The sequence below is a fragment of the Antechinus flavipes genome, chromosome 4 (assembly GCF_016432865.1).
Source record: "Antechinus flavipes isolate AdamAnt ecotype Samford, QLD, Australia chromosome 4, AdamAnt_v2, whole genome shotgun sequence".
NCBI lineage: Eukaryota > Metazoa > Chordata > Mammalia > Dasyuromorphia > Dasyuridae > Antechinus > Antechinus flavipes.
In genome coordinates, this window is record NC_067401.1 from 26,738,550 (window position 1) to 26,756,530 (window position 17,981).

Consider the following 17,981-nt stretch of genomic DNA (forward strand, 5'->3'; position numbering starts at 1 on the left):
TTCTGCTCTCATAATTCTCATTTCTCTTTAGAATCACTCAGGAACTGCATGTGGTGGTTCCATGTTTGTAGTGTTCTTCTTCTTTTCTATGATATAATGGTTCTCTGGGAGCAGGTTTGTTGGGGAGGTTTTCTGGAGGCAGCCTTAGTTTCAGTTCTTAGTAATAATCACCCCAAATGAAGCCAAGAGTTAAAATCCAATCTTTTATTGTCTCTTCCAAAATAGCCCAGTTAGTTTTCCTTGGTTCCAAGAGCTCTTGTTGCTAGTCCTTTGCTTCTGCCTCTTCTGCCTCTAGCTCAACTCTGACTCCTGGCTTCTCAATCCCTTCAACTGACTGACTGACTGACTGAAGTTCCTTTTATGCTCTTTTAGGTAAGCTCAAAGGTTGACTCCTCCTCCGATAGTGGGATTATGGGAGGTGTAACTTGTGAATCTCCACCAATTACATAAGCATTGTTTTTTATCAATTCTAGTGATTTGACACCTCGTTTCAAGTTCTGGCTCATAACACATGTTCTGCTCACATTTCACAGAGTTCTCTGTCTCAACTATTGGGTTATTTTCCTTTGTTTTTCAATATTTGTTCATAGATAAACATTTGCTAGATCTGTTTCTTTCGGCTGTTAATGTTTTCTCTATTGATTTATCTGTTTACATTTGAGTTTTCTTCTTCCTGAGATCTTTAGTAATTTCAGTCATTTCCCCTCCTGGTTTTCCCGCATTCACTTTCTGATTTGTTTCCTTTCTGATAGTGGTTTTCTCAGGGACTGGATCTCAAACTGGATCTCAAAATGGCCCAGTCTCCTCTTATGCTGGCCAATTCATGGCTCATACATTTAAGTCTCTGCCCTGAATAATAGCTAGATGCTGGGTTCTTTCTCTAGATTTAGGGAAGTGCTGAATACGCCTTCCTTGACAGATCACAGTGTCTTGTCCTGCAATCCAACAAGACTTCGGAGTGGTTCTGTCCACCCTGGCAGCAGCCGTTCAGAGCTTTGCAGTCCTGGTGCCATGAGGTCATCTACCCCAGCCCTGGAATTTCAGAATTCTGCCCCAGTGGGGCTAAGGGATTGTGGCCCCCATCAGTCTGGCTACCACTGCTACCCTGCTATCTTTTGCTGATTGGACAAACTTCTCCAGGAGCAGGGGTCTCAACAATACAGAAAAGATGGATGGGAATGGGGCATAAGGCTGTATTTTGTCACAAGCTGTGACCCATGTTTTGGGACCTTGGGACTGCAAGGGGAGCCTCGCTGCTGGCACTGTGGGAAGTAGGAGAGGGGCACTGAGTGAACTCAGGATCAGTGAGTGTCAGTTCATCGATTTTGGTTTTTGTAAGTTTCTTTGGGATTCTGGGTGATCTAGACCATGGAGACAGCTGAAGCTGCTTAATTTTTGGCACATAATTTCTGTCTTAGAGAGTTTTGAGCTCATGAGCTTCAAAGAAAATCTTTAGTCTGCCACCTTGTTGCTCACATGACTTTCTAATTCTCCTTAGTTTTGTGATCTTTGTATAACTTGGTGTCCACATCCACCCACCCCCCTGACCATCCATGTCTGGCCATTTCTCAGCTGGTCCTTCTGGGAAATTCAGCCTCCTAATAAGGCCCGCTGACATGGCTGAGGAGAAAAAAGCGTGAAAGTCTCCTCCCATCCCGCCCCATCTCACCTTCACTCATGCTATAGCTGTCTTGTTGCTTTTCCCTCCTGCCCCCAACACTCCTCCATCCATTTGCTCCCCAAGGTTCTCCAGCCCAGTGATATCAGACCATCCTGGCCAATTCATTCTTTATTATTCAGATGACATAAAAATCACTAGAAAAACTTTACAAAACAAACCTCCAGCCACCCTCCCTGCCCACTACAAGCGGTACTCAGAGGAAAGAAAGAGAGCCATTCTGGTGCCTTGGGGATGTAGGGGAGGCGGGGTGAAGGGAGTCAGGCCTGGACTGCTGTGGGGCTGGGAGAACATCCCACTAGGTCGATGAAGGTCTCCTCTGTTTGGGATTTCACCGTGATGTTGCCATCAGCTCTGGGAAGATCAGAACAAGAAGGGACCGTGCAGATTATCTAGTCTACCCCTCTTCATTTAACCTTGCCAAAGTCACATAGAACAGCCAGCATTAAAACCCAGTCAGATGCTCTGGCTATAGTGCCCTCAGTGGAGAACATGAAGCCAGAGGGCTAACAGCTATTGTGACCTGGGTAAGTTTGTCCCTTGGAGGCTTTTTCCTCTTGTGTAAAATATGAGTGATCTCTAAGGTCCCTCCCAGCCACCAGGCCAGGTTTGCCATCTTTTTGCCCTTCTGCCCCTTCCTCAGATTAGGGTGACTCGGTCCCACCAACCCCCGCGGGTTTGGCCCAGTCCTACTCTACCAGAAGGGGCAGCTTTTGTCCTCTCCCTCCCCTTCCACTTCTGTTCCCCTCCCTCCTCCACCAAAATAAGTGTAAACAAATGGTGAAGTGCGAAACTCTCTTTTGTGAATGACCTTTGTCACTGACAATTAGTGTGTCGCCCCCAAGCCCCAGAAGAGATCCCCTCCCGGCCCTTTTGCAATGGCTAACCCTCCCTCCCACCCCGACAGCATCCCCTTGTGACGCCCTCCCCACCCCGGTCCCCATTACCCCAAGGAGAAGGGAGGGGAATGGGATCTTCTCATCCGCTCCTCCCCAGTCCCATCTAATCTCTATTTTTGATCCCAAACCCCTCCCCTGGCACCAGTGCCCCATTCCCATGTTGGCAGACTGGCAGAAACAGTCTCGAGAGGTCAGAGTCCCTGCCCAGACCCAACCTCGGTGAGGAGACTCGGGCCGGAGGACAGGGGATGCTGCCATAGCCCCACCTGCTTTCACTTGGGGTTCTGGACTTCAGGATAGTCATACTCCTCCTTGGGGGGAGAGAACTTCAAGTTGGGCCCAAAGAACTTGTCTTTCACATAGAAGTATTTCTGTCCCGGGAGGAAATCCTTATTGTCCGGGGCATCCCGCTGTTCCTTGATCTCCTTCTGCCCGCCGGGGTTGGGGTTTTTGACGCTGCCCACGAAGAGCGGAAGGCGGGTGTCGTCATCGAAGATGAAGAAGAGAAAGGGCCGGTTCAAGTTGATGGAGAAGTGGGACATGCGGGACATGACGGCGCTGGTGACAGCGGAGGCTTCCACCCCGGCCTCGTCCAGCTCGAGGGTGGCCCGGTGCTGGACGCCGGACACCACCAGGCTCTGCTCGGAGATTCCGCGCAGGTCCGGGTTATGGAACAGCTCCTGGAGGCCTGTCCAGAAGCGGGGGAAGCAGGTCACCCCTGAGAGAGGACCCGGCCCTCCCTTCCTGGAAACCAGCGCCCAAAGGGGTGACCTGCCCTGGGAGGCGGGGAGCAGGAGCCGGCGGAAGGCCAGAGCACCGGCCTTCCTCGGCAACCAGAGCCCGCCCTTATGACTCCAGGCTCCGATTTCCATTTTGGCCAGTTCGTTATTGCGATTTTTGTTGTTTTAATAACTATTTATATATGATGATTCTCTTTGTAATCCCAAATATTGTTTTGCATGTTTAAAACCATAATTCTGGGCAGGGATTGATAGGCTTTCTGGATTGCTAAAGAGGCCCATGTTCCCTTTGGATAAAGTGAAGTAACATTTATAAAGCACTTAACACTCTGCCTGGCATGAAGTAGGCGCCACAGAAACACTTATTCCTTTCCTGCCTGTGACACAGAAATGACTAAGACGTCCTGGAGGAGACCTGGCTTTTTACTGAGGAAGTTCCTGGGACTGGAAAGGGGAAGTGGCTTGCCCAGTGAGATCCAGTGAGCCGGAGGCAGGCCTGAGGCACAGAAGGGAGGGGAACTGATTCCCAGGCCAGGGATGTTTCATCCCGGCCCACATGGAAATATAAGGTACCAAGTACATCCAGAGCACCAGCTTTCTGAATCCAATGGGAGGGAGTGTGGTGGAGTGGACAGAGGGCTGGACTTAGATGCAAGAAAATATGGGTTCAGATCCTGCCTCTGACACTTATCAGCCATGGGACACAGCCTTGCTGGGTCTCAGTTTTACAATCTGCAAAATCCAAGCATTGAATCAAACGGCCTTGAAGGTCTCTTCTAGCCCTAACCTAGATTTGAATCTTGACTTTGCTGTTTACTAGCCATATGACACTTAACCTGTCTGGGACTCAGTTCCCTCATCTGTAAAATGAGGGGATCTCCATTTCCAGCTCTAAATCAAGGCTCCTCAGCTTCCCCCAGCCAAGGAAAAATGGAGCCAGCCTGTCTCCCCCGCTTCCACCTCCAGGTCCAGGAAAGGACCAAGAAGGCCCCCCCAGCCACATCTTCTGTTGCCCTCCCCCCACCACAGAGGTCTTTCCCTTGCTTCCATCCTAGGGGACTTACCCAGCTGGCCAAGGGTGGAGACCAGGTCCATCTGGTGGTCCAGGTGCAGCTTGGGTATCATTACTTCTGTGGGCCTCTCCTTCATGAAAGGCTGATGCAAGGCAGCTCCGCTCAGGTTGCCCAGCACCTGGGAGGCGTTCCAATCAAACTGGGTGGGGATCACGGCCACAAAGCTCATGTTGTTCTTGAAGGGGAACTGAGCCACCTGAGGGAGAACCAAGGACCCTGGGTAAAGCATAAGGGGATAGAAGGCCTGGAGGGAGCGATGGCAAGAGCTCAGAGCAAAGAATAAGGGTTCCTGGAACTAGACCCTCCAGACCACTGGCAAGGCTCACTGGGCAACTCGTTCATCCAGAGCTCTGACTTCTAGAGAAGTTTCTAAATAACCCCTAGAATCTCAAAAACCAAGTCACATCCCACACCCACACTACAATATCAGCTTGGAAAACAAAGGAGGCCCTGACTTCGTGTTACCCCGGCCACCTCCTTGCCAGCTGTCTTTTGAATGTATATTTCCAGGATTTCACATAATGCTTCGCACACAGTAAGCACTTAATAGATGCTTTCCATTCATTCCTTCATTCAAAGGCAGCTAGGTGGTACAGTGGATAGAGTGCCGGGCCTGGAGTCAGGAGAACCATACCTCAAATCGGACCTCAGACACCTCGTAACTGAGTGACCCTGGCTCTCGCTGCCTCAGTTTCCTCGACTGTAAAATGGAAGTGCTAGCACCCATCTCACAGTCTGAGGATGAAATGAGATACTATTTGTAAAGCACTTAGTGCAGTGCCTGCCACGTGAGCTGCTCAATCATTTTTCAGTCATGTCCTGTTCTTCATGATCCCGTTTGGCGTTTTCTTGGCAGATTCACTGGAGAAGTTTGCCATTTCCTTCTCCAGTTCATTTAACAGATGAGGAAACTGAGGCAGACAGGGTGAAGTGACTTGCCAGGGTCACGTATCTAGCATCTGAGGCTGAATTTGAATCCAGGTCTACCTGAATTCTCTAAAATTCAGCTAGCTGGCCCACCTGGCACAGGGTGGGCACTCTGGCCCATAATAGGCCCTTAATAAATGCTTTTTTCCTTCCTTCCTTCACTTCTGGAGGCAGCCTCCTTTGGATGGCTCTCCCTGACAGCATAATCTTCTCTTGATCCATCTAAATCTGCTTCTAAGTCTCTTACCGACGACTCCCAGCGCTGCCCTCTTTTGCCAGGTAGAACAAGGCTAATCTCACAGATGGCGCCTTCCCTGGGCTCTCCCTGGCCCACTTGGTCCCTCTGGCTGTGCCCCCGTTTGCTCTCTAGCAAGTTTTCTGTCATTTCTTCTTCTCCAGCACAGAACAGAAGAGGTTCTTCCCAAGTCTCTGCTTGATCGAATTAGACTGACTTCCTCACAAACAGTGAGGGGAGAATCTAGGTCTGGTGCCCTGAGCATGGAATCATGGGACCCGAGTCTCAAGCCTTATTCTGACCCTAAGACCTACCTCTGCAATCTTGGAGGATGGAGGGAAAAACTAACACACTGAAGACAAGCCAAGTACAAGAAATTATAGGAATTAAGGAAAAAATTAACAAAATAGAAATGAAATAAAACAATTGAGTTGAGAAAGAAAATGAGCTGGGATTTTGCAAAAAAAAGACCAATAATATGGATAAACCTTTAGCAAATATAATTAGTCAAAAGAGAAAGGAAAACTAAATTGCTATAATCAGCAGCGAGAAGGCGGAGAGCACAGTGAGTGAGTAATGCTAGGGTTAAAGGTCAAACAACAGAAACAGCAACACATTCTATTAGGGATGACAATGATCACGCTCCAGATATACGACATTAACAGAATTTATGGAATGCATCCAAGGCAGAACTTGGGGGCAAATTGGTTTCCCTGAAGGCTCATATTAACGAGAGAGAAAAAGAAAAAATTAATGAGTTGAGTTGGCCATTTAAAAAATTAGAAAATGAGATGGGAATAAAAAAAGAGGAAAGAAAAAACAGGAGGTTTTAAGAGTTAGCGGGAGTTGCTCAACAGGAAAAAATTTTTGCATCAAATTTCTTTGATAAGGGTTTAGTATCTAAGATATATAAAAAGTGAATAAATATCTGAGACTGATAGTCATTTCCATAACTATGGTCAAAGACTATGAATAAACAATTCTCAAAAAGACTGCAAAGAATCATAGCCATGTGGGAAAAAATGCTCCCTGTCAGTAATAGTAAAAAAAATGCACATCAAAATAGCTCTTGAGGTTTCACCTCATGCACAGTAAATTGTCAAAATTGACCAAAAATGGCAGCAGTCAATATTGGCGGAATTATGGAAAGATGAGCGTTTTAATACATTGTTGGTGGAGTGTGAAATAGAATGAGCATCTTGGAAAGCAAATTGAAATTAGGCAAAGGAAGTTACTAAAATGTTCATATCCTTCGAATCGGAGACTCCATCGTTGGGCTCATTCATCAAGGAAATCAACAATAACAATGACTGCTATAAGAAATGATGTGTGGGATAGAGAGAAGCATGGAAAGAATATAAACTCAACGGAGTCAAGGAAGGAAGCAGAGCCGGAAATAAGGCTATACACAGTGACTACAACAACATAAATGAACAGAAGAACTACACTCCAGAAAATCTCAACCAAATGGAACTAAATTATAAAGAACGAGGAAAACTAGAATGGATATGAGAAGAGAGCCCTGACCTACTCCTTGATAGAGATGGGAAGGTCACAGGTCTTACACATTGAACAGTTTTCAAACTTTTTCAATGTATTGATCAGTTGTGCTGGGTTTTTTTTTGCTTCCCCTCTTAAAAAAATACGATTTGTCTTATGGGGTGGCTCTCTGGGTGGGATACATAGGATATTATGGTGATGTAAGAAAGAGAAAATATTAATAAAAATATTTTTTAAAAAAAAAGTTCAAGGGAGGGGCAACTAGACAGTGCAGTGGATAGAGCATCAGCCCTGAAGTCAAGAGGACTCAAGTTCAAATCTGTCCTCGGACACTTAACTCTTCCTGGCTATGTGACCCTGGGCAAGTCACTTAACCCAATTGCCTCAGGGGGAAAAAATTCAAGGGAACAAGTTTGATGGTCATCAAGTCAAAGCGATGACTGAGTATTCTTGAGGCCTATTGGTGCCAGTGACCATGGAATCCCACGAGCAAGATTGGATTCAAGGAGTACTTGAAAGACTGAGCCCTTCCTATATCCAAATCGATCAAAGATAGAGAGAAGAGACCTGTGAATACAAAAATATTTATAGCATAGTAGCTATTTTTGTGTGACAAAAAAGTAGAAGCTAAAAGAATTCCCATCTTTTGGCTGAATCAACCATAGGACATCATGATAATGGAAAACTAGTTTGTGCCAGAAGACATGCTTTGGAGAAGTCTACAAAGACTTGGACAAACTGATGCAGAGTGAAGAACCAAGAGAACAATTTACACAGAAACAACTGTAAAAACAAGTTTGGGTTGCCATGATTCCCGAGGACCCATGATGACATCTCCTGCTGGAGAGCTGACAGATTCAAGGTATATAATGAAACAAAAGTTTTTGAAAATGGTCAATCTGGGGAATTTGTCTTGCTTGACTGAATATTTGTGGCAAGAGTTTTCTTTTTCTTTCCTTTTCCAATGGATGGAATGTGGAAAGAAGAAAAAAAAAAGTTGTTAATAAATTAACATTTTAAAAAATAAAACTAAGCCCTTACCCCTCATCCTGGAACAGAGTGTCCAGGCTCCCAGACCCCCTGGCATCTCAGGAAAGAGGAACCGGCCTCCCTGAGGCTTTTATCTTCTTCTCTTCCCTGTACCACTCACCAGCACATCTGCTTGTTCCAACAAGAACCAGCGTAGAGGGTATTTCTTGGCCTTCATCATTACCACAGGGACCACATACTTCTCATCCAGATGAAAAACATCCGTCTTGGTCAGGCTGGGATCAAACTTGGTCTTCCAGAAACCTGCAGCCAAGCAGAATGGAGGAGCTACCAAGGCTGGCCGGCCTCTTTGAGAGGTAGGGAGTCGGAAGACTAGGGCAAGTTCCTAGATCTGCTTTTCTAAGTCCGCATATAGGGTAGCTATGAGTTGGGAAGACCTGAGTTCCAATGTGACCTGAGACACATATTAGTGGGCAAGTCACTTAACACTGTTTACCTCAGTTTTTTCATCTGTAAAGTGATCCTGAGAAGGACACTCATGGCAAAACCCTCTAGTAGCTCTGCCGAGAAAGCCCAAATGGGGTCACAAAGAATTGAATGACAATAACAACACAACGCGCATCCCAAGGGTCCGTTTCTGTTTGAATTGGACACCAGCGATCCACCCTCTTGAATGCAAGACAGTTTTTGGAGCTGGAGAACTCGTTGGCACTCGGAGACCAAAAGATTTGCCCAGAGTCACTTAGGTTACATCAGAGGCCAGAAGTGAGGCTGGCTTTTTATCCACAAAGTCAGGCTACTAATCACCTGATGCGAATTAATTAAGCAATATTGGTTAATTACTACTTTAACACTAATTCAATCAATCACTGAATTAACTAGTAATTATTAAGCACTTAATGTGCCAGATACCGTGCAAACTACTGGAATGACAAAAACAAAAATGGAACAATCCCTACTCTGAAAAGTTCAGTTGTAACAGGTGGGACAATAAGGAAATGTATATATACATGTATATGTATGTATACGTACATACAGGATAAGTGTTCAGAGAAAAATTAATTTGTGTACAAAGTGGTTCAATCCAAGACATCTAAGGAAGGACACTAGTAGTTATAGGGGATTAGGAAGTAATGAGGGATTAGGAGTAATGTCCACTGAAGATGGAATGATGAATGGGAGCCAAGTTGTGAAGGGACCTAGAAGATAAACAGGAATTTCTGTTTTCTCCTAGAGCCAGGAGGAAGACCCTGGAGTTGAGGAGGGAAGTGAAGTGGTCAGGTAGGCACTTAGGGAAAATTATTTCATCAGCATTGTTGAGATCGAATTAGAATATGGAGAAAACCGAAGCAGGGAGGCAATTAGGAGGCTACTGCAATACTTCAGACAAGAGGCGCTGAGTCTTCACTAAAATGGCAACTAAAACAGAAGAGTTTAGGCACTACAAGGCATAGAGGACCAAGCCTGAAGTTAGGAGGAACCGAGTTCAAATTCAGCCTCAGATATTTACTAGCTGTGTGACTCCCAATTGCCTCAAAAAAAAAAAATACCAAGTTTACAAAACTGAGAGAGGAGAAGGATGGTAATGTCTTCTACAAATGGAGGAAAGTTTGGAAGAGGAGAGGATTTAATGAGCTCTGTCTTGGACAGGTTGATTCTGAGATGTTGATGGAACATCCAACTGGAGGGTCCAGGAGGCCATTGGTGATTCTGGCCTGAAGGAGCCTCCTAAGGAGAGAGTCATCGGCCTTGAGATGGTCACTGAAACCATGAGCACTGACAAGGTCGCCGGGAGAGAGAAGGCCGGGGGCCTGGGACGGAGCTTTGGGGAACACTCACCATTTCTTTGGCTGAAAGTCCATTCAGCTCCAACAATCTGGGTAGCTCTTCCTTCCACCCCCATCCCAGGCTGACTAAAAGGGATCCACCAGAAGCCAGAGCTGGGACTCTGTTCAGCCCTGAGAGTTCTGGGTACAGCCAACTCGTTACTTTTCACGGAGATGAGTCTCATCTACAGCTAACCAGAAACTGGCTCTCCCCCCACCTACTGGGCTCTGTGCTCTGTTCTTCCCTGACCACGGTCTCTGGGGGCTTCACCTCCCGTCCTACCTCCTCCCAAGGCTTCTGATCCCACCACAGAGCTGGCCCCCAGCTTGGGGGGGCTCTTCCCGCCCAAGCTCAGCCTTCCAGGGAAGTCCCAAAAAAAGAGGGGCAGAGAGGAGTCAGAATGACCATTTGGGAGGTCAGGGGAGTCTCTGGCACGCACTGGCTCCTACCCTGAAAATACACAGCATTAAGCAGGAGCATCACTGTGTTTTCGGGGACCTCGGACAGGAAGTTTTCAATCTTCCCCTCTGTGGCCTCCTTCACCCATTGGTTGATGATCTGAAGATCCTCCTTCTCGTTTCCTTTTAGGAAGGCAGGCTTTGCATCAAAAAATCTCTCCGACTGCTCCAGGAATTCCTGCTTGACTGCAAACCCTAGAGAGAGAAGCCAAATAAAGCCACACTCGGGGGGTCAGCTCAGAAAGAGGGATGGATTTGGAATCGGGGAAATCCCAGCCCTGCCACTTACTAGCACAGGTGGGCAGAGTCCTGGACCCAGGTAAAAGGACCTTGGTGAACACTGCCTCCCCAGCTGTGTGCCTGTGAGTGAATTGCTAAACTGCTCTGAATGTTACTTTTTTCTTCTGTAAAATGGAGATAAACTCTCCATGCATTTTCTCTGTCTTGTAGGGATATATATATTTTTCCCCCCAGTTTTATTTCTTTTAAACGGGGAGACAGACCAGAGTTAGCGGGATTACACACCTTTTTTCAGGTACATCCTGGCGGCCATTCGAAGAGCTGTGCTACCCAACTCCCGGCGGATACCACTGAGTGTATGGTGCAGGCAGGACACGGATTCCACACGCAGGACCCTTTGCAGTTGTTGGACCGTCTTGGTCCTGGCTCCTGGAGAACACGCCGGCTGTGGTCCCATTGGGGATATCACCAGGCTGGCACCCCCCCCTCCAAGTACAAACCCACCCACATCCCGTCACCAGCACCAGGCCCTGCTCCACTCTAAAAACAGAGGAGGTTAAAGACCTTTTAACCATCCCCTACAAAAACCCCTTTCAGTTCTCACCTCCACCCCTTTGTTCCTATCCATTAACCCTCCCTGCAATGTCCTCTCCTCCTTTCCTTAATCTGCCTCTCCTTTGTGCTCAATTGCATCTGCAACTCCTCTGGGAAATTGTTCTTTCTTTCTTCTTTTCTTCTCTTCTCTTTCTTTTCTTTCCTTTCTTTCTTTTTCTTTGTTTCTTTCTTTCTCTTTCTTCCTTCCTTCCTTCCTCCTTCCTTCCTTCCGTCTTTCTCTCTCTCTCTCTTTCCCCCTTCCTTCCTTCCTTGCTTCTTCCCTTCCTTTCTTCCTTCCTTCCTTCCTTCCTTCCTTCCTTCCTCCTTCCTTCCTTCCTTCCTTCCTTCCTTCTTTCTTTCCTTCCTTCCTTCTTTACCTCCTCCCTCCCACCTTCCTTTAAAAAAAAATTATTTATTTTTACTTTATTTATTTATTTATTTATTGCTGGGGCAATTGGGGTTAAGTGACTTGACCAGGGTCATACAGCTAGGAAGTATCTGAGGTCACATTTGAACTCAGGTCCTCCTGACTTCAGGGCTGGTGCTTTTTAAATTGCCTCAGTACATCTTGGTACTTAGGTACAAGCTGCCTCCTATGATTGTCTGATTGTTTTTTGTGAGTCTCCTCTCTTAACCTACTTAAAACACAGGGATGCTGTCTCCCACCTGTGCACGGCACCTCGACCAGTACTGAGTACAGAGTAGGCACTCAATAAATGCATCCTTAACTTAACAGAGAGGATGGTTCTGTCCCCAGCCCCTTTCTGATAGGAGATGTGAGAGCAACTCCTCACCCAAACCTCCTGGGGCGGCCACACTGCAAATGTAGCTGGTTTCAGAGGCATCTGGGAAATTCGGGGATTTCCCACTCATTCCTACCAGCCAGAACTGAGTCCTCCTCTTGGCTCCATCACTAATTCACCATGTGACCCTGGATGCCTCACTCTCTGACCCTCAAGTTTCCTCCTCCACAGTAGGAGGAGCCGGCCCAGCTGATCCCGGGGGTGCCTCCCAGATCCCCCATTCAGGGTTCTGCCCCCTCTGCAGCAGGGAGTCAGCCCAGTTACCTAGCTCGAGATGATACAACGCTAGAGCAACACTGAGGGGCGAGAGGACCACGTTGGGGCTGGTGGATTTCTGCAGGACTTTGGTGAACAGGTCTAAAGTGAACTCCATCATGGCCTCCGCCAGTTTGTGGCTCTGCTCTGCTGAGGGCGTCTCCTTGCAGTCAGCCTCTTCTCTCTGGCCAGCCTCCCCCGAGGGCTCCAGGCAGCTGTCCAGCTGCTGTTGGGGGCCACCCATTGGAGCCCCAGCGCCGAAGGAATCTGCTCTCCTGGGATGCTCCTGGGTGTCAGTGGGAAAGTTCAAAGCCCCAGGGTTTGCTGGTGGCTCCGTGAGGGGAGCTGTCTGAATCCTGTCTGACTCCTGCAGGGGAGAAACAAAAATCAGGAAGACTGGGAAGACAACGGGGCTCTGGAGTCAGAGGGTCTGAGACTCGGCCACTTACTACCGAATCGTCCTCCCGTGTAAAAGGAGGGAGTGTGGACCAGATGATTTCTGGGATCTCTTCCGGGTCCAGAGCTAGGATCCTATGATCCCAAATCTGTTGGGAATCCCAGAAAACATCACAGGGCACATAAGAGTACCAGCTCTTGTAGAGTGGCAAAGATTTGGAAATTGAGTGGCTGGCTGAATAAGTTCTGGTGTATGAATGTTATGGAATATTATTGTCCTGTAAGAAACGACCAGCAGAATAATTTCAGAGAAGCCTGGAGAGACTGACATGAACTGATGCTGAGTGAAATGAGCAGGACCAGGAGATCATGGTACCCAGCAACAAGATTATGTGATGATCAATGTGGTGGACGTGGCTCTTCTCAATAATGCAGTGATTCAAAGCACTTCAAATGGATTTATGATGGAAAGTGCCAGCCACATCCAGACGGAGGACGATAGTGACTAAATGTGGATCCAAGTAGAGTATTTTCATCTTATTTGTTGTTTTTTTCTTTCTCGTGGTTTTTCCCTTTTGTTCTCATGTGGAAATACATGTCAAATGATTGTACAGTATATTCTATATCAGGTTGCTTTCTGTCTTGGAGTAGGAGGGAGATAAGAGAGGGAGGGAGAACTCAAAATCTTACAAAAATAATATGATAGTATTTTCCCTCTTTTTGTTGTTGTTTGCTTGCGTTTTGTTTTTTTTCCCCCTTTTTGATTTGATTTTTTTCTTGCGCAGCAAAAGAATTGTGGAAATACGTATAGAAGAGTTGCACATATTTAACATAATATTGGATTATTTGCCATCTAGGGGAGGGAGTGGGGGGAAAGGGGGGATTTGGAACATGAGGTTTTGCGAGGGTGAATGTTGAAAATTATCTATGTTTATGTTTTGAAAATAAAAAGCTTTAATAATAAAAAAAATTAAAAATTCAATCCAAAAATAAATGTGTTGAAAACTATCTTTATATGTCATAGGAAAAATGAAATATTATTAAAATGAAAAAAAAAAGAAAAAGAAAAAAGTCAAGTTGTGTGTTACCTCCCTTAGCACAGAAGCAGAGATTTGATGGTGAGAGGCCTCTAAATTGCTAAAACTCCCAGCTTTTCTCAGACCTCCCCCTTCTGACATCCTGTGTCCTTGGCCATTCTTCTCTCTGGGGGGAGGGGGGGTGTCCCTCAGATGGCGCTTCTCAGCCCTTAGTGCTCCCTCTCTGGATCTCGGCCCTTGGGTCTCAGGACTGATCTTGGACCCCGGGCCTTTCTCTTGCCCTCCTGCTCTCTCTGGGCTAGGCACCCCAGCCTCTGGCCCCTCTGTCAGTCAAAGCATCTGAGGACTGGCCGAATGGTGGTAGGAAGCTGCAGGGGTGAAGTGTCCCAGCAGGATGAGAGTGCTGGGCCTGGAGCTGGGCCTGGAGCTGGCAGAGGGCTGCCTGGGGAGGAGCGGGCCTCGGGGCAAAGCACGAGCTCCTCCTTCTGCTTCTTTAGGAGGAAACCGGGGGTTTGGGGGCCTCCTGGGCGAGAACCTTGGTGGTCGGGCTTTGGGAGCCCTACCCCACCCCCCTCCACGCTAATAGCCCCCCATTAAATGCCCCATCCCACCACTAATGCCTTTCTCCTTCAGAACCACTATCCCCTTCCCCCCCCCCACCAAGCCAGAAATTGATAAATAATGCTTCAATATCAAATGCGAGTCATAACCCAGGTCTGTCCAAGGGTCCTTTTCTCTTCCTCCCCCCCCCACCTCTCTCTTTCTCCCCCTCTCTCTCTGTCTCTCTCTTTTTCTTTCTCTCTGTCTCTCTTTCTCCCTTTCCCTCTCTCCCTCCTCCCCTTCTCTTTCCTTCTGTCTCTCTCTGTCTCTGTCTCTCTTCTCTTTCTTCCCTCTCCTCTCTGTCTCTCTGTCTCTCTCTTTTTCTTTCTCTCTGTCTCTCTTTCTCCCTTTCCCTCTCTTCCTCCTTTCCTTCTCTTTCCTTCCATCTGTCTCTCTCTGTCCCCCCCCCCACACACACACATGCCCCCATTCTCTCATCAGCTTCCTTGGATTTCATTCACACCTGCAATGGCCGCCCCCAGGCCTTTGGAAACCCCCAAGGACCAAAGGCAGCGGTTACTTTCCCCCTCCCATTGGGGGTTTGGAGACTTCACATCCTGGTTCAGCCTTCCTACAGGTTCATTACCCAGCAGCCCTCCTCCCCAACTTGGCCTCCAGTCCCTCTTCCCCAACTGCCATTGCTCCCGGGCTAGTTCGCCTGCTGTAATCTCCAGCTCACGGGCCTTTGCCCAGGCTGCTCCTTCCCTCCTCAGCTCTGGCTCCTGGATCACTGGGAGGCAGCCCAAGAACCAGCTCCCTCAGGGCCCCTCCCCACTCTGGAACAGTGGACAGGAATCTGGAAGAACGGGGCCTCCCTGGGAAGATGCTGTTTGTTTGACTCTCTCATTACTTTGGGCCTGGGGCCCAGCCCAGTGACTGAAGAAGGCGAGGGGGACAGAGTCTCTCCCAGTGACTGAGGAAGGCGAGGGGGACGGAGTCTTTCCCTGCAGTTTGTTTGTGGCTGTGAGCTCCCCCTAAACCCCCCTCCCAGCCAGAGGCTGTCCCTGGGACCCTGACCCAAGCCTGGCCCTGCGTCCCTCCGCCAGTTCTCCGTTCTGGTCCCCGTTACCTGGTTGGCTGTCCTGAGGAGGAGAAGCAGGGACACTTTCTCCTGTTTCTGCTCCTCCTTAAAGGCATCCCAGCCCGGCTCCTGGAACAGGAGGCGTACTGAGGTCCTGCCCCTTTTTGGGCGCCCCAGCTTTTGCCTCTCCTGGTCTGGAGGCTCCCAGAGGGCTTGTCCTCCCCGCAACCTTCCCTTCTCCGGGGTCAGGGGTCCCAGCCAGGTGTCCGTTACCCCACCCCCTCTGATAAGGGCTTTCTTCAGCTCTCAACCAGGCCCAGGTACGAGGCCCGCTGTCATTCCTTAAGCCTGAGACCCACAATTTTAACGGTGAAATGCTAGCCAAGACCCAGTGGGTGGCTGTCAGCCCCGTTTCTCTGATTCTCCTCCCCCCCCATCCCCACTTCCTAAAGGAGTCTTGCCAGCCTGCCCCCTTACCGATAAGCAGGAGCTCGGGAGGACGGAGAGGCCGAGCAGCAGGCAGGCCCAGATCGGGGGTGCCATGGTCCTGGAGCGGGGGAGAGACTCCGTTAGCCGTGCGGGTCCCTGGGCAGCCCCCGTTGTCCCACCTCTGGCCCCCTCTCCTCCAGGAAGCCCGAGCCACAGGGACCTCTGCCCACGGGGCCTCCCTCGGCCCTTGGCAGCTGGCAGCGATACGGCGCCTTGGGGTTCACAAAGTGTGTTCCCCAGGTGTACCAGGGGGTCCTCACGAAAACCCCATTTTTGTAGACAAGGAACTAGTGGCTGAGAAAAATCATGGGACTGGCTCAGGGTCCCGACGCTCCTGGAGCAAGGCTGCCTCCGGCCGCAAGCCCATGCCCGTCACCACTCGCCGTCCCATCGGGGGAGGGACAGGAGTATCCCGGAGGCCACCGGCCCTGCCTATGTGGCACGATGACCCTTTCCTGGCCCAGTTGGGGGAACACGGCCAGGGAGGAATCAGACCAAGGCCATTTCCCCTGGGGGTGTACGTGAAGGGAGGAGGCAGGAGAAATCCCTGCCCATTTCCAGGAATCCGGGCACCCTCCTCCCCCTTGCTGGCAGCCCTGGCTGGAGGCCCAGCTCCCGGAGGTTGGGAAAGGGCTAGGAGATAAGGAGGACTGGACACCAGCTTTCCCATTGTCTCTGTCTCCCCCTCCCCCGTCCCCCGCCCTGGCCTGTTTTTTCGGGCCTGCTCGGGCCTCTTCTGTTCCCAAAGAGCTCCCTGGCTGCCCCCAGATAAGGAGAAGCCCCTCCAAGCTGCCCAGATGGCCCCAGACCCCAGCCTCCCAGGGGAAACGAGGCCCTTCGAATGACCCACGGCTTCTCTTCCCTGAGGGCCACAAGCTGGCCCTGGGACTAGAGCGGAGGCCGTTGAGGGCCAGCATTTGGCCCCCGCTGCGCTCTCCCAAGGGCCCCCCAGCCCCGGCTAGGGGAGCAGGGCCCCGCTGGGAGTCCCCCTGGCCCTGTAAGGGAGGGAGCTCGCATGACGCTGTCGGGAGGAGACCGGGCTGGGAGTGAGCCGAGCTGCCTTCAAATCCTGAGCCCAAGATTTACAGCTTGTGTCAGCCCGAGTGACCACCTCCCCCAGACCTCAGTCCTGGCATCGGAAAACCCGGGGATGGGTCTGGATGGCCGAGGGGCCTTCCAGCCTCAGGTCTTCGATTCTTTGGCTTTAAGTCCCTTCGGGCCGTGTCCCCGGAGCCCAGGCCAGGTTCAGGATCCCTGGGTCCCAACCCCCCAACCCCCGAACCTCCTCACTTACCTGGTCAGGCTCCTGGCTGTTGTGCACGACGTGTCCACTTTGACACTGTCCTGGGCTCTGGCCCCAACTCCTGCCCTGCCCAGCTCTCCTACCCTGACCTTTGATCCCACGCTTTTTCCAGATTTCTCTCCCTTTCAGCAAATATTGACCGACACATCCATTTAAACATTTGTATAGAGGCCCGGCCCCCTTTGCTGTTTAGTTTTCTGATCTCCTCCTCCCCGGCCCAGCCCCCTGCTCGGGGCCCAAATGGGACCTGACGAGATCATGAGTCCCAAGCCACGGCGAGACCCCTGCCTGTGCACAGGGGCCAGGTCGGAGCCAGGGCAGGGGGCCTGCAGCACGGTCCGCCTCGAAAGTGCCTCTGGGGAGCCGGGGCTCTGGCCCCCACGGCCCGGGCAGCGCAGTGCCCCTGGGCATCCGCTCTGCGGGAGGAGGGGGCCGGACTTGTGATCCAAGACTCTGCCCTAGACCCGTTGGGGAGGAAGCACAATCCTGCCACCCCCATGGGCCCAAACCCAAAGGCTCAGGCTCCCGCTGCCCGTCTGGGCCCGAGCGCTCACCTCCCCGAAGGACTCGAGCCTGACGGCTGCCACCGGCCAGTCCGGGCGCCGTGTCCATTTTGGCCAGGTGGCCGTGGTCAGGGGAGCCCAGGCCCCACAGACGGGCATGAGGATGGGGCTTCCCTCAGCCTGTCCCAGCCCCCCAGAACCCTCCTCTGCAGGTGTGTCCCTCCACGAGAACGTGAGCTGGCGCGCTGGCTTGGGGCCGGGCTCACGCTGGGCTTACGGCGGCTTCTTCAGCCAGCTGGGACTGACGCTCCCTCTATCCTGCCTCCTACGGGAACTCCTAGAAAACCCAGGACCATCCTCAGCCTCGTTCTCTGACTGGGATTTCTAAGGTGTCAGTTGACATTAATGCTCGA

The 17,981-nt window shown here is 50.1% G+C and overlaps 1 protein-coding gene across 2 annotated transcripts; it reads right to left on the reverse strand.

Annotated features, from left to right (window-relative positions):
- Positions 1 to 1,771: 1,771 nt before the first annotated feature.
- Positions 1,772 to 17,168, reverse strand: SERPINF2 (serpin family F member 2). 2 transcript variants are annotated; one of them, XM_051992175.1, is made up of 10 exons: positions 17,057 to 17,168; positions 15,751 to 15,820; positions 15,322 to 15,402; positions 12,229 to 12,586; positions 10,853 to 10,996; positions 10,319 to 10,522; positions 8,203 to 8,345; positions 4,382 to 4,586; positions 2,844 to 3,265; positions 1,772 to 2,032 (listed from the first exon to the last, which is right to left on the reverse strand). In XM_051992175.1, the coding sequence occupies exons 2-9, from the start codon at positions 15,814 to 15,816 to the stop codon at positions 2,850 to 2,852; spliced, it is 1,617 nt and encodes a 538-aa protein (XP_051848135.1). In that variant the 5' UTR covers positions 15,817 to 15,820; positions 17,057 to 17,168; the 3' UTR covers positions 1,772 to 2,032; positions 2,844 to 2,849. The 2 variants fall into 2 exon arrangements, with proteins under 2 accessions (XP_051848135.1, XP_051848136.1); XM_051992176.1 differs by lacking the exons at positions 15,322 to 15,402; positions 17,057 to 17,168 and having other exon boundaries at positions 15,751 to 15,923.
- Between the last annotated feature and the right edge of the window lie 813 nt (positions 17,169 to 17,981).